The 16,264-nt window shown below is 39.1% G+C and overlaps 1 protein-coding gene across 1 annotated transcript in view; it reads right to left on the bottom strand.

Moving 5' to 3' along the window:
- Nucleotides 1–558: 558 nt before the first annotated feature.
- Nucleotides 559–16,264, bottom strand: part of VSIG1 (V-set and immunoglobulin domain containing 1) — a 103,427-nt gene continuing 87,721 nt past the window's right edge. The window contains exons 7-8 of the mRNA XM_053714188.1: nucleotides 15,276–15,408; nucleotides 559–718 (exon numbers count right to left, since the gene is read on the bottom strand). Of these exons, the coding sequence (XP_053570163.1) occupies nucleotides 559–718; nucleotides 15,276–15,408 (293 nt within the window). The remainder of the gene's footprint in view (nucleotides 719–15,275; nucleotides 15,409–16,264) is intronic.

The raw sequence follows: 16,264 nt of genomic DNA, 5'->3' as shown, positions 1-16,264 counted from the left end.
AATACAGTGCAGTATTCATTATAGCAGTAGGGATTAGGGATGGAAAGCCAGTTTGCAACAGGGCATTGAACCATATTAAAGCTAGAAAAGGGCACATGTATTTCCCATTTTGAATATTTAAAATATATTTATAATGTTATATCTACTTTATCTGTTTTAGGCCCCTCAATTGAATGTAAACCAGACATTAGATTTCACGAGTTAGTAGATTTACAATATTTTATTATTAATTGAATGAAGCTGACTTATGGACAGTGTGTGCGTGCACATGCGCGTGTGAGAGGTGTGCGCGTGCTGAAATATGTTTTTATATGTGTTTGCGAGAATATGAAACAATCTCCACTGGTAAAGTTGAGCAGTAACATAGATATTACATTTTTAACAATATAAAAACACCAATAATATAATACAAGTATAAAAAAAAAAGAAATTCAATGTATTTTCTATGGCAAAACGGTGCTTAACCATTTTCTAGATGACTATGAGTTTGCTGCTTATGTTAAAGATCCTAATTTATGGCTTAAAGAAAGCTGCATATTACTATAACAGTGTCTGAAGCTACACTGCTGGATCTTCCATTTCTACAGTGGCTTCATTCTCTGCCTGGTCCCGGTATTCTCTAGTTTCAGGTGGAGCAGACGTTACAAGGTTTTCCCTGGCAGGCTCAATACCCTCACCAGGAACAGCTGCATATTCTGTGTTAGATCCAGATGAAGATCTTATCCTGTTTTATTTAAAAAATAAAAGAAAGAAATCTTTGAAAATCTTTTACATGAAAAAGGGATATTTTTTCTCAAAAAACAAAACAGTTTTTTAAATGATTAACAAATATAAACATCAATTTACCAATATTCTAGTACAAAATATAAAGGCTTAATTTCCATTGCTTTTGAAACCTGTGAAACCTGGTGGTAACACAAAACATCTCCATAGAATCATAACGGGATTAGACACTTAGGTGTCTTCCTCTCGCATGACTTCAAGAAGGTAGTTGAGACCAACTATGACCACTTCTTACAGACCCTTAAACAAATGATAACACTCCCCCGGTACAAAGAGATATCTTGGATGGGTAGAATCTCTGCATTTAAAATTATGATTCTACCGAAACTTACGTACCTCTATAGATGCCTCCCATTTAAAATCCCAACTACGGTACATACCTAGATACCTATCAATCCATTCTCAACAAATACGTCTGGGCAGACTTGCGTCCTCGCATAGCAAATAGAATACTGTATGCCCCAATGGATAAAGGAGGCCTAGGCCTCCCCAATCTTAAACTTTACTATGAGGCACCATGCTCACCCACATCTCGAAATGGGGCCCCTCTAAGGAACCACCCAGATGGCATGACATCAAACAAGCCTCGCTCCCCCATGGTATCTTATCAGACCTGATATGGATACCCCAACATTACAGAACCCTCCCTTACCCTTCTAATGCTATGTAGCAGGGTTCTATGCTTTAAGTCCCTGCTACATAGCTGGAACTTCTTTAAAACTCCACACACCAACATACCGTGGGAGTCCCGTTGGACCGTAGGGTTACAGGGAAACAAACCACTCATGACACACTACCAATACCTTTTGCCGTGCCCTACCCTACAAAAAACACACAATATTCTGGCATGGGAGAGAGACCTCGATAGAGTTCTTGATACTGAGATATGGATGAGAGCCATTGCAGACACCAGACGGGCAATTCATTGAGTTACCCTTTTTGAATTATACTATAAATTGCTTACAAGATGGCAATCTATGGAGCCTAATAGGCTTCATAGATTCTCACCCGCTACCTCAGATAGATGCTGGAGAGGTTGTGCCAAAGAGGAGATGATATCCACATTTGGTGGAGATGTCCAGAAATCTGCTAGCTGTGGTCCAAAGTTTTCAGTATTTTCAGACATCTATCCCTCCCAACCAACAAAGGTCCTGAAACCTATCTTCTACACCTAGATATCCCCAAACTTCCTAAGCCCAAAAAACACCTCTTAATCTACCTTTTGTCCACTAAATTAGCTATCCCACGACACTGGAGTGCCCCTACTATTGAAAAAGTAAAAGACATCCTCTCCAACATTAGGACAATGGAGGAGACTGTATACCTAAATAGAGGAATTATAGACCTACACACTGATGTTTGGGCCCCATGGGATGAGCTCCAACAGAATGCTACACCTCTCACCCCCTCCTTCCTCTTCTTACCCTACCCCTTCTTTCTTTTTCTCCTTTTTTTTCGTAAAGCACTTCCTGTTGCGAAGATACAGGAAGCCTTATATTGTTATTGATACACACTATGGTTTTACTTGATATATCTTTGTATTTTTGTGCCATATCTTGTAAAGCAAACATCTCCATAGACTTCAATGTAGATACTTGTTACGACCAGACTACACAGTTTTCAACACCAATGGAAACTAGGTGACCATTTTTAATTGACAACCCTAGTTATCTATAATTCATTTAAACAAATCTTTTTTTTTATGTAGAACAAGTGATCCAATGCAAGGATTATTTTATACTTGAGTAAAATTGTCTAGGGAAAATTTATCTTTCTCTCTGTCTCTGGGAGCCTGATGATATAAAGCTCTCGGCTCAGGTGAGATGATCTAAAATGATCCTCTGGCACTGCAAGATCCCTAGTGAAATTCTTAGAAAGCAGATTTTTCTATACTTCTCCAAGGGACATTTCTTGCATTTCTGTATGTGAAGGAGAGACAGGCCCAGTGCAAAACAGCACTACATGACATGATAGTTCTGCTGTATTTACACTTTGTGCTTTGTATTTTATATTACTTTACACTTCAGATTAAGTTTTATTACATTTGAATTTTGCATTTTGTATTTTATTTTGTATACATCAGTGTATTTAGGATTGTGATTTTACAAATTTTGATTATGCTTTCACAGTTTTTGTCTAACTTTAACAAATTAGGGTCATACTTTGTATATTTATGTGTACCTTTACAAATTAGATTGCAGTTTGAATTTCTTCTATTTAAAATAAAACTGAAACACTGTCAGCTTCAGTTTCCCAGAGAGATTCATTACTTCCTATGAGCCAGATAATCAAACATTCTCTAATTTGGAAAGAAATTATAGTGCAGACTTCACAGGGGCTGACCTCACTGAATTTCTAAGAAAAAAAGGGAGGAATCTAGACGTCCCAGAGAGTTAAGAGATGCCTTCCGTAGAGAGTAATCCAGATCTCTGGGATACAAAATTTTAGAGAGAGGGTAACTGAACAACACCTGGGGCTTTTATAAAAGCTCAGTTTGCATTAATTACAAATTAAACTATGTTTTCACTACAGTTTAACTTGCTTGGCCTATAATTTAGTTTATATTACTTTTCTGATAGTTAAAATAAGTGTATTGTGAGTTTTGAGAAAACTTTAACTACATACAGTTGGCGAAATAAATCAGTAAGACAAACTTGTTTAAAATGTTTATATAATTTTAAAAGAATTGTAAAAGAATTTCAGACATACCCTGGGAGCTCCCCTGTTCAGCCCAGGGAACTGCCCTGTGCCTCCCACTTTCTGAAACTGTCAGTTTTAGTTTACAATGGAGCAAATACAAAGTGTAATGCTATTTGTAAAAGATACACAGAAATATACAAAATATGATCCTAATTTGTTATGGTAACAGAAAAACTTTCAAAACATAATCAGAATTTGTAAAATCCCTGCTGGATCTTAATCTTAATATAAATGAATATAAAAGAGAAAGTACACAATCTGAAATTTAAAGTACTATAAATAACAAATCACAAAGTGTAAGTTTAACAAAACTTTCATATCATGCAGTCCTATATTGCACTGGTCTTAAATCACATTTACATACAGTGCTGGAGAATTCCGCACTTTTCCTTTTGAGCACTCAGTGAGTTAAGCCCTAGTAAAATCTGCACTGCACTTTGTCACCATGCTAGAGAATTGTTTGATCATCAGACCCTCTGTTTTTCTCTATGTCTCTATCTGTCTCTCTCTCAGGACCCGATGAGCTAAAGCTCTATGCTTTCGTGAGATTATCTAAGACATCTCACCAGTAATGTGACATCCCTTAAAGTTTAAAAAGACAAATTTTAGCTTCATAGATGTTAATCTAGCTATGCAGTATTCTAGATGTGAATGACAGACACATACATTATAACATTTTGTATGCTTTCTTTCAATGACAGCGTTTTTTTGATCATCAAGCCCTTTGTCTCTCTGTCGCTGTCTCTCTCTAAATCTAACAATAAATTAATGAGCTAGAATTCTGATTTGTGGGGACTGGAAAGGGCTTTGTCCCCTAATTCAATAGTAATTTATGTATTTATTTATTTAGTAATTAAGAAAATAATTGGCTTTAACAGCAACATCTGTAGAAGATAAAGTTTATTAACGGTAGTATTTGATAAACCTGCAGTGACTTTAATGTATTGCATCCTACACTACTACTTTTAATTAGATAACTGTGAAACACATGCAATGGTATCATGGGCATTAAAGGAGCAAAAAGGTGGAGATGCCCACTCACATTTACAAAGTCTGATCCTAGGTATGTATAATAAAAAGTCACTTAACATGGCCTCTCTTTAATAGAAAAAAAACTAATTGGAAAGAGACCAGTCTTCTTTTTTAACGAATGGCCATGAAGTAAAAATGTCAATAACAAAACACTAGACTGTAATTGGTATCAGATTGTTAGGGAAGTTGCAGATAAAACAAATAAAACAAAATCACTAAACCATTAAAGTGCAGGACAGCCTTTCAGATGGTACAATGTACAAGTTTTATCCTTGAAGGAGGATGCACCCATGTTTGAGAAAAGGCTTACATTTTATATTTCCAATGCTTTTCTCGACTTGGAGGGCAAATAAATCCAATAATTCTTAGAAAATGTGATTGATAAGATTTTGAATTATGATGGGGTGTTACATAGCTCCCAAAGGCATGACAAGATACTTGAAGGATCAATATAGGGTCCAGAATATCATCTTCCACTCATCTCCATTTCTAAAGGCAACCTAGTTATGGGGCCAAGTTGTAAATCCAACTTTGTAATGATCGTAGGAGGATCATACACTACCAGTTAATACTGTTCATGTGTGGGGTTTTACTCATGTGTTCAACCTTTTGCTATGGTTAAACATATATAGCCAGATTACAAGTCAAGCAGAAAAATGCAAACAGTATGAAACACTAATATTGCTCTCACACAAAAAAAGTCAGATTTATTTCTACAGACAACACCAAAATGATTCATATTGGCTAATGAGTATGTGGAAAACTGCTCTAGTGCAATCATTTTGCTCAAGTAGTGGAGTTTTTAATTCATTTCTTTGCTATATACATTTTCCATTTTTTTTTGTACATGGGATTTAAACACACACATATATCTTGGCTAAAATATGGAGCATGATATCGAGGATACTGAATTGCTCACTTTCACTGAAGCTGATGCTGCTAGAATTTTACTCTCTGCTGAAGAAGATACCACTGGTATTGAATCTGCCAGTTCTGTGTTTTTGGCTCTTCTGAAACTTAGGAAGACTATACCTATCCGACTATTATAGGAGAAAACTCATCCCAAGGGGGTTCCACATCAGGAACCTGCCCACCATTGGACGCACCAACAACAAATTTTGAGGAAACGGTGTGCCATTTTGAATAGGTGCATCCTTGACCTCATTTTACTTGTAACAGAAGAAGTAAGAGCACTTCTAGAGAAGATTAAAGGAGAGATTAAGGACCTTGAGGATAAGAAATTGGAGGTCATGACCACCAACACCTCTGAACCCTGGCTTGAGAAAATGAGCACACAGCATAAACAGTATAAGGATGAATTAATCTAATTCAAGAACTGTAAACTAACCATTGAATGTGACGATCATAAAGAGAAGAGGGTCTACAGATGGCTCATCAGTGGTGACAACAGGAGAAACTATGGCTCTAGGAGACAGAGACACTTACGACAATATACTAAGAGATCATTACAAACTGTTGAAAGCAGTTCAGCTCTGACTCTGACACCTTACAAGCCGCTGAGGGGACATCCAATTATCCAACTAGGGACCATAATTTTTTCAGGGGGTCACCACATGCTCGGGCCAAAGAATACGAGGAAGAGGCCACACCCGCAGAGAAGCGGTTGGCATGGCAAAACACCCTATACCACCGAGGTGATCAAACCCACCAATGATAACCCAGGCTTGGTGTTGAACATTAGTGACCATGTTCTGACAGAGCCTGAGGTTCGCCTCCTCAACAAAGGCTTAAACTTTGTGCCTACATGTAAGGCTGATCCGTTTGACGTATATATTGACTGTCAAAAGTTCCAGAGACTGTTATGATTAAAATACCATTTTAAAGACACAGACATGTCAACTCCAGTGACACCATTCAAAAAGCAGAGCTCCTTTGACCCTAACAACCCAAATCCAAGTATAAAAACGTACAAGCGTCTGGTCACGCAAGAACTACAGGATAGTTCTACAACAAGGTTTCGTCTCTCATGATGAAAAAGAGGCCATCAGATCACTTGCCAATGACCCTGAGATCATTATACAGACTGCAGACAAGGGCTGGGCTGTTGTAGTCCAAAACTATAGTGAATACAAGCATGAAATCATGGGACAGCTACAGGACACTAATACATACCGCAAACTGAAACATTTCAGAAATTGATTTCTTCTGTAATCGATAGAGGACTTATGAATGGATGGCTTGAGACGGAAACTGCTTCCTTTTTGAAGGTTGCATACCCAATCTGCCCAATTTTGTATGCACTACCAAAGGTGCACAAAAACACAGAACGACCCCCGGGACAACTTATCGTGTCCGCCAGGGGTTCCTGCACATCCAAGTGATGCAAATTACATCCTTTTTGAGGGATTCCTCCCAAACTACTTGATCTACTGAAACCACTTACAATTGAAGCAAACTGGTTGCTAGTCACTGCAGACGTCACAAGTCTGTATACCATTATACCACATAAGGATGGTAAAGCTTGTGTCCGTGGCACTTTGAATAAACATCCGTTTGTAGGGCCACCTGTAGACTACCTCATAGAGCTCCTTGATCTGAGCCTCACCTTGAATTATTTCCATTTTAGAAGATCATTTTACCAACAGGTCATGGGTAGGGCGATGGGATCAAATATGGCCCCATCCCTGGCCAACCTATACATGGAGCAATATGATTGCATAACGATGAGAAAAAAGAGGTAGCCTTCTACCGAAAATACATTGATGACCTGTTCATTATATGGACAGGGTCTGATCAAGACCTCTCCACATGGTTCGAGACTTTGAATCAACTTGACAGCCCGGTGAAGTTCAAGATCACCTACCATCATGAGTATGTGGATTTTCTCGACTTGAGAATATATAAGGTCAGGAATAAATTGGGTACCACTCTCTATCATAAACCCACTGATCGTAATTCACTTCTCCACGCTACAAGTTGCCATTCTGGGGCTTTACTACAGGCCATTCCGCAAGCACAACTAACAAGAGTCATCAGGAATAACAGTGACACCAACAATCTAACTCAACAACTTGAGGCTATGAGCAATAAATTCTTGAATAGAGGATACCATCCGAGGATGATTAGACAAGCAAGAGAGAATTGTATGGGATCTGACCAGATCTGGCCCAGAAATGAGGTGTCTAACATCTCACATATGACCTTCACCACCAAGTACTCTCCCGATTCAAGACTAGCTGGAATGAGCTTACGCAATCATTGGCACATCTTGCAGGGTGATCCCAACTTACCACTCTCTAAATGGGCTCCACCTCGAGTAGGCTATAAAAGAAATACAAGTCTAATGGACTTGATTATGAAAACTAATCCTACCCACTGCTACTTGGACATGACCTGGTTACAACCAAAAAAGATGGGTTGCTATTGATGTACAGGGTGCACTACATACAATTCGATGCTTCAGGGGGCTACGTTTGGACACCCACATAAAAAGAAGAAATATACCATTAGCCACTGATTGACCTGTACAGCGAAGTATGTTGTATACCTGCTAAGCTGTAGTTGTGCCAAGTTCTACGTAGGAAAAACTACAGAAAAAGCCTGTACAAGAATGGCGAACCACAGATCTGCTATTAGAGCTGCCATCAAGAACAACAAGAGCGAACAACCGGTTGCAAGACACTTTATGGAAGCTGGTCATAATTCAAGAGACCTCCGGTTTGTCCTGATTGATCATGTGACCCCTTTGAGACACGGTGGCGATAGGAATAAGATGACATACAGTTTGAATACCATACAGCCACATGGGCTAAATTCCAAGCTAGATTGGTATTGCTTCCTTTAATGAGTGTGTCCATCAATTAATTTGATCCACTTTTTTGAGAGCCTCCAATTTTTTGAGAGCCCACAATTTTGTGAGAGACCATGATTGCGCTGACATAATGGACACGATTGTGTAGCCTGTGTACCTGTGTGATTCTGATTCCATATTTATTTCAATGCCAATATGTAATTGTTTATTTTAGTTGCTCTCTGGCTGTTTTAATTTGACATGTAATTCTTTTATTCTCTATAAGGTGTCTGATGTTATGATACATGTTCACGCTTTTGCCCTCCATATTGATGTGAGGAAATGTGGGTGTTTAATTTATGTGTATAGTTGTGTTACTATGACTACTAATTGGCGTTATTTTGGTCTAATTAGGGGGTGGGGTTTGTTTCTATTGGTTATGGGTTGTATAAATGTGTTCATTTAACTGTGGTTCACTGCCTGAGGAAGGGGATATGGTCCCCAAAACGTTACAATAAAGGCATGTTTTTGAAAAGACCAGCGAGTGCAAGCCATTGTTTATTGATGTTTTTTTCTGCATGCACCCTGGCAAGTTGACCTATGAAGTGAGAGTGTTCTCCACCTGCTAAACTATATATATTTATATATATATATATATATATATAGTTGTGCTCAAAAATTTACATACCCTGGCAGAATGTATTATTTATTGGCCATTTTTCAGAGAATATGCATGATAACACAAAAACTTTTCTTTCACTCATGGTTAGTGTTTGGCTGAAGCCATTTATTATCAATCAACTGTGTTTACTCTTTTTAAATCATAATGACAACAGAAACTACCCAAATGACCCTGATCAAAAGTTTACACAAAGGGGTTTGAATGGCTATTAAAGGTAACCATCCTCACCTGTGATCTGTTTTCTTGTAATTAGTGTGTGTGTGTATAAAAGGTCAATGAGTTCATGGACTCCTGACAGACCCTTGCATCTTTCATCCAGTGCTGCATTGACAATTCTGGATTCTGAGTCATGGGGAAAGCAAAAGAATTGTCAAAGGATCTGCGGGAAAAGGTAGTTGAACTGTATAACACAGAAAAGGGATATAAAAAGATATCCAAGGAATTGAGAATGCAAATCAGCAGTGTTCAAACTCTAATAAAGAAGTGGAAAATGAGGGGTTCTGTTGAAACTAAACCACGGTCAGGTAGACCAACTAAAATTTCAGCCACAACTGCCAGGAAAATTGTTCAGGATGCAAAGACAAACCCACAAATAACTTCAGGTGAAATACAGGACATGTGGTGTGGCTGTTTCAAGATACACAATAAGAAGGCACTTGAAAGATGGACTGCATGGTCGAGTCGCCAGAAGAAAGCCATTACTACGCAAATGCCACAAAGTATCCCGCTTACAATACGCCAAACAGCACAGAGACAAGCCTCAAACCTTCTGTCACAAAGTCATTTGGAGTGATGAGACCCAAATTGAGCTTTTTGACCACAACCATAAAAGCTACATTTGGAGAGTCATGTCAACAAGGCCTATGATGAAAGGTACACCATTCCTACTGTGAATCATGGAGGTGGATCACTGATGTTTTGGGGATGTGTGAGCTACAAAGGCACAGGAAATTTGGTCAGAATTGATGGCAAAATGAATGCAGTATGTTATCAAACACAACGCCTCATTTTCCACTTCTTGATTAGAGTTTGAACACTGCTGATTTGCATTCTCAATCCCTCATATCCCTTTCCTGTTTTATACAGTTCAACTACCTTTTTCCCACAGATCCTTTGACAATTCTTTTTCTTTCCCCATGACTCAGAATCCAGAAACGTCAGTGCAGCACTGGATGAAAGATGCAAGGGTCTGTCAGGAGTCCAGGAACTATTTGACCTTTTATACGCACACACTAATTACAAGCAAACAGATCACAGGTGAGGATGGTTACCTTTAATAACCATTAAAACCCCTTTGTGTCAACTTGTGTTCATGTTATCAGGCCAAAATCACCAGGGTAAACTTTTGATCAGGGTCATTTGGGTAGTTTCTGTTGTCATTATGATTTAAAAAGAGTAAACACAGTTGATTGATAATAAATGGCTTCAGCCAAACACTAACCATGAGTGAAATAAAAGTTTTTGTGTTATTCATATTCTCTGAAAAATGGCCAAGAAATCATATATTCTGCCAGGATATGTAAACTTATGAGCACAACTCTATATATACACACACACATATACACGTACATCACTGACCCTTTCCCTTCCCACTCCCTCTCGTCTTACATCTTATCCCTTTTTTTTTTTTACGTGTTATCTTATCCCTATTCCCCTTACCTTTTTTTCTTTCTTATTGACTCTTTGGTCAAGATTTATCATTTTGCGTGCGGACAGGATTCACATGTTGGGAATTTGCCCGCACCTATTTGCAAATTGTGGGACAAATGTGTTCCCCATATTTACCAACCGATTGAGTGAAAGTAGAGCTTGTCAATCACCCTGGTCAAATGAATCTGAGGTAATTTTCATTCGCTAATACCAGTTTGTAGGAGAGGCTTTATGAAGCAGCGGTTTAACCTCTGCTTCATAAATATTATTAATAGCAAACAATAATAGTTAATAACCAGGTTTTTTTAAAAGCATTAAATTAGAAATCAGTATTTCGGATTGCAAAACAATGAACACCCTATCCCCACTTTTGGGTTTGCCATTGAAAGTATAAGGTATGCTGTATATATATCTGGCTTGTTAAAACAATTTAACCAGCAATTTGTAATACTAGATCGAGCTATTAAAGGGACAGTCAAGTCAAAAATAAACTTTCATGATTCAGATAGGGCATGTAAGTGTAAACAACTTTCCAATTTACTTTTATCATCAATTTTGCTTTGTTCTCTTGGTATTCTTAGTTAAAAGCTTAACCTAGGTAGGCTCATATGCTAATGTCTTAGCCCTTAAAGGCCACTTCTTATGTGAATGCATTTTTTCATAACTTGAGAGCGTTAGTTAATTTTTTCATATAGATAACATTGTGCTCACACCCGTGGAGTTACCTAGGAGTCAGCAGTGATTGCCTAAAATGCAAGTCTGTCAAAAGAACTGAAAGAGGCAGTCTGCAGAGGCTTAGATACAAGGTAATAACAGAGGTAAAAAGTGTATTAATATCCCAGTGTTGGTTATGTAAAACAGGGGAATGGGTAATAAAGGGATTATCTTTTTAAACAATACAAATTCTGGTGTAGACTGTCCCTTTAATGATTGTGCAAGGCCGAGCGTAAAATAACTCAGTTTAGGGGCACGATCTGATATATGGCGCAGGTTTTGGCGCAAGCGTGGAAACCTGTGCCGCCCGTAGTTTCAGCTCGCAAATCGAGCTATCCCATATACAGCGCCGTCAGAGGCTAAAGTGCCGTAAGTCTCACAAACCAGCGATGTCCAGAAATCTGCGTAAGTACAAATTCAAAGTCGCCAGTGACTTACGGCACTTTAGAAACTGCCGCCGCATAAAAAACCTGACTAAGTTATTAAATCACCCGTACTGTCTAACACGCCTCCCAAACATAGCCCGACACGTATACCCCTCTATCCGCTATCCCCCCTCACTCTCCTAATAATAATAAATGTATTAACCCCTAAACCGCCTCTCCCGGACCCCGCCGCCACCTACATTATCTATATCAGTGTTTTTCAACCAGTGTGCCGCGGCACACTAGTGTGCCGTGAGAGATCCTCAGGTGTGCCGCGGCAGACTGACAACAGTGTGACATATTTTTTAAATTTTGCTTGTTTTGATGTGACAGGCTCATCAGGCAGACAGGCAGGCATCATTTACAGCCATGACATATGGACATTCATTCACAGACAATCATTATGATTGTTTGTGAATGAATGTCAATATGTCACGTATAGTTTGTAGGAGGCATGGCATGACGGCAAAGTACAGTATGTGTGCGTGTATAGTGTGTGTATGTATGTGTGTATATATATATATATATATATATATATATATATTGTATTAGGCTACAATGTGTGATTTTGAAAATTTTGGGATGGTGGTGTGCCGCAGGATTTTTTAATGTAAAAAAGTGTGCCACGGCAAAAAAAAGTTGAAAATCGCTGATCTATATTACCCCCTAATGTGAGCCCCCTACACCGCCGCTACCTATTTTATCTATATAACCCCCCTAATGTGAGCTCCTACACCGCCGCCATCTATATTATCTACCCCTAATGTGAGCCCCTTACACCGCCGCCATCTATATTATCTACCCCCTAATGTGAGCCCCTTACACCGCCGCCATCTATATTACCTACCCACTAATGTGTGCCCCTTACTCCGCCGCCATCTATATTAACTACCCCCTAATATGAGCCTCTTACACCGCCGCCATCTATATTATCTACCCCCTAATGTGAGCCCCTTACACCGCCGCCATCTATATTAACTACCCCCTAATGTGAGCCCCTTACACCGCCGCCATCTATATTAACTTCCCCCTAATGTGAGCTCCTACCCCGCCGCCAGCTATATTAAAATTATATACCCCAAATTTACTCCCCCTACACTGCCGCCAGCTATATTAAATACATTAACCCCTAATCTAATCCCCTTAAAGTAATCACCTCTATTACCAGCCCTTAAAAGGGCCTTTTGCGTGACATTGCCCCAAAGTAACAGCTCTATTGCCAGCCCTTAAAAGGGCTTTTTGCGGGGCATGCCCCAAAGAAATCAGCTCTTTTACCAGCCCTTAAAAGGACTTTTTGCGGGGCATTGTCACAAAGAAATCAGCTCTTTTGCCTATAATCTAAATCCCCCTACACCGCCGCCACCTATTTTAAATAGATTAACCCCTAATCTAATCCCCCTACACCGCCACCACCTATATTAAATAGATTAACCCCTAATCTAATCCCCCTACATCGCTGCCACCTATATTAACTATATTAACCCTAATTATATTAGGGTTAATATAGTTAATATAGTTATTATATATAGTAACTATATTAACCCTAATTATATTAGGGTTAATATAATTAATATCGTTATTATATTATATATATATTAAGTATAATAACCCTATCTAACTCTAACATCCATAACTAAATTCTTATTAAAATAAATCTAATTAATATTAATATTATTAATTAAAATATTCCTATTTAAATCTAAATACTTACCTATAAAATAGTCCCTAAGATAGCTACAATGTAATTAATAATTACATTGTAGCTATTTTAGGGTTTATATTTATTTTACAGGTAACTTGGTATTTATTTTAACTAGGTACAATAGCTATTAAATAGTTAATAACTATTTAATAGCTACCTAGTTAAAATAATTACCGATTTACCTGTAAAATAAATCCTAACCTAAGTTACAAATACACCTACACTATCAATAAATTAAATAAACTTCAAATATCTAAACTAAACTACAATTAAATACACTAAACTAAATTACAAAAACAAACAAACACTAAATTACAGAAAATAAAAAAAAGATTACAAGAATTTTAATTTTAATTAGGGTTAATATAGTTAATATAGGTGGCGGCGGTGTAGGGAGATTAGATTAGGGGTTAATCTATTTAATATAGGTGGAGGCGGTGTAGGGGGATTAGATAAGGGTTTAATACATTTAATATAGGTGGCGGCGGTGTAGGGGGGTTAGATTAGGGGTTAATCTATTTAATATAGGTGGCGGCGGTGTAGGGGGATTTAGATTATAGGCAAAAGAGCTGATTTCTTTGTGACAATGCCCTGCAAAAAGCCCTTTTAAGGGCTGGCAATAGAGCTGTTACTTTGGGGCAATGTCACGCAAAAGGCCCTTTTAAGGGCTGGTAATAGAGGTGATTACTTTAGGGTGATTAGATTAGGGGTTAATGTATTTAATATAGCTGGCGGCGGTGTAGGGGGATTAGATAAGGGGTTAATTCATTTAATATAGCTAGCGGCGGTGTAGGGGGATTAGATAAGGGGTTAATTAATTTAATATAGCTGGCGGCGGTGTAGGGTTGATTAGATTAGGGGTTAATTAATTTAATATAGCTGGCGGCGGTGTAGGGAGATTAGATTAGGGGTTAATACATTTAATATAGCTGGCGGCTGGGTAGGAGCTCACATTAGGGGGTAGTTTAATGTAGCTGGCGGCGGGGTAGGAGCTCACATTAGGGGGTAGTTTAATATAGCTGGCGGCGGTGTAAGGGGCTCACATTAGGGGGTAGTTTAATATAGCTGGCGGCTGGGTAGGAGCTCACATTAGGGGGTAGTTTAATATAGCTGGCGGCGGTGTAAGGGGCTCACATTAGGGGGTAGTTTAATATAGCTGGCGGCGGGGTAGGAGCTCACATTAGGGGGTAGTTTAATATAGCTGGCGGCGGTGTAAGGGGCTCACATTAGGTAGTAGTTTAATATAGCTGGTGGCGGGGTAGGAGCTCACATTAGGGGGTATGTAATGTAGCTGGCGACGGTGTAGGGGGATTACATTAGGGGGTTATACTTTTAATGTAGCTGGCGGCGGGGTCCGGGAGCAGCGGTTTAGGGGTTAAATACTTTATTAGGGATTGTGGTGGGGGATCGCGTTTGACAGGTAGATAGACATTGCGCATGCGTTAGGTGTTAGGTTTAATTAGCAGATCGCGGTTGACAGGTAGATAGACATTGCGCATGCATTAGGTGTTAGGTTTTATTTGGCATGTAGTTTAGGGAGTTACGGGGCTCCAATAGACAGCGTAAGGCTTACTACGGCTGCATTTTGTGGCGAGGTGAAAATGGAGTAAGATTTCTCCATTTTCGCCACGTAAGTCCTTACGCTGTATATTGGATACCAAACTGCGCGGGTTTGGTATATCTGCCAATGGCCCAAAAAACTACGGGCGAAGGCAGAAATATACGAGCGTAACTCCTAGGTTATGCCGTATATAGGATACCAAACCCGCGCAAATTTTGGTGTCGCCGGCTTCTGCCGGGCGACGCTGCATATCGGATCAAGGCCCTGGTTCTTACTTCATCTCACTTGCAGCCATCTTTTGCTTTTTGCCCTTCTTCTTTTTTACTAGAAGAAACCAGATAACAGCAATTATAATAGCGGCCAAAAGCACAGCTGCAATGATTCCTGCTGCAATGATTGGACCTTCTCCTGAAAAAAAAGGAAAAAAGAAAAGTTGCTTTTAACTTTTTATAAGATATCACAAAATTTCCAATAATGTAATATATTCAATAATAACATTTTATAGAAACTGATGTGATGTTCTTTGTTAAAGAAAAGTTGCTATAGTAAACAATATATAACAATTGCAGTATTATTATTATTCTTTATTTATAAAGTGCCAACAGATTCCGCAGCGCTGCCCATGGGTACAAGGATAACAGTACAAAGGAGAAACAATACGATAAGACAAAATTTTACAGACAAAAACAGGGGGAATTGAGGGCCCTATTCCCGTGGGAACTTACAATCTAGATGGATAGGATGGGAAACAGGAGGTTGGGACTGCAAAGGTGAGAATGATATTAGTGAAGAGATAGAGGGCAGCTGTTAGTTAAGTTAAGTTAGTTTGTTAATAAGTCGGGTGATAAGCTTCCCTGAACAGAAAGGTCTTTAGGGAACGTTTAAAGGAGGAGAGGTTAGGGGCAAGTCTGACAGGATGAAGAAGTGCATTCCAGAGGGTTGGTGCCGCACGAGAGAAGTCCTGTAGTCTAGCATGAGAGGAGGTGATGGTAGAGGACGCAAGAAGAAGGTCATTGTTGGATCTTAGGGGGCGGGCAGGAGTGTATTGGTTGATAAGTGAGGACAGGTAGGGTGGGGCAGCATTGGTGAGGGCTTTGTAGGTCAGGGTGAGAATTTTGAATTTAACTCTGTTGTGAATGGGGAGCCAGTGAAGGGACTCACAGAGAGGTGCAGCAGAAACAGGGTGTTGAGAGAGGTGGATTAGTCTGGCAGATGCATTTAAGATGGATTGGAGGGGAGAGAGGCGGGAGAGAGGGAGGCCAGT

The sequence above is a fragment of the Bombina bombina genome, chromosome 1 (genome assembly GCF_027579735.1).
Source record: "Bombina bombina isolate aBomBom1 chromosome 1, aBomBom1.pri, whole genome shotgun sequence".
Classification (NCBI taxonomy): domain Eukaryota; kingdom Metazoa; phylum Chordata; class Amphibia; order Anura; family Bombinatoridae; genus Bombina; species Bombina bombina.
The sequence above is the reverse complement of the archived record's forward strand: the minus strand, read 5'-3'. Positions and strand labels throughout refer to the sequence as shown.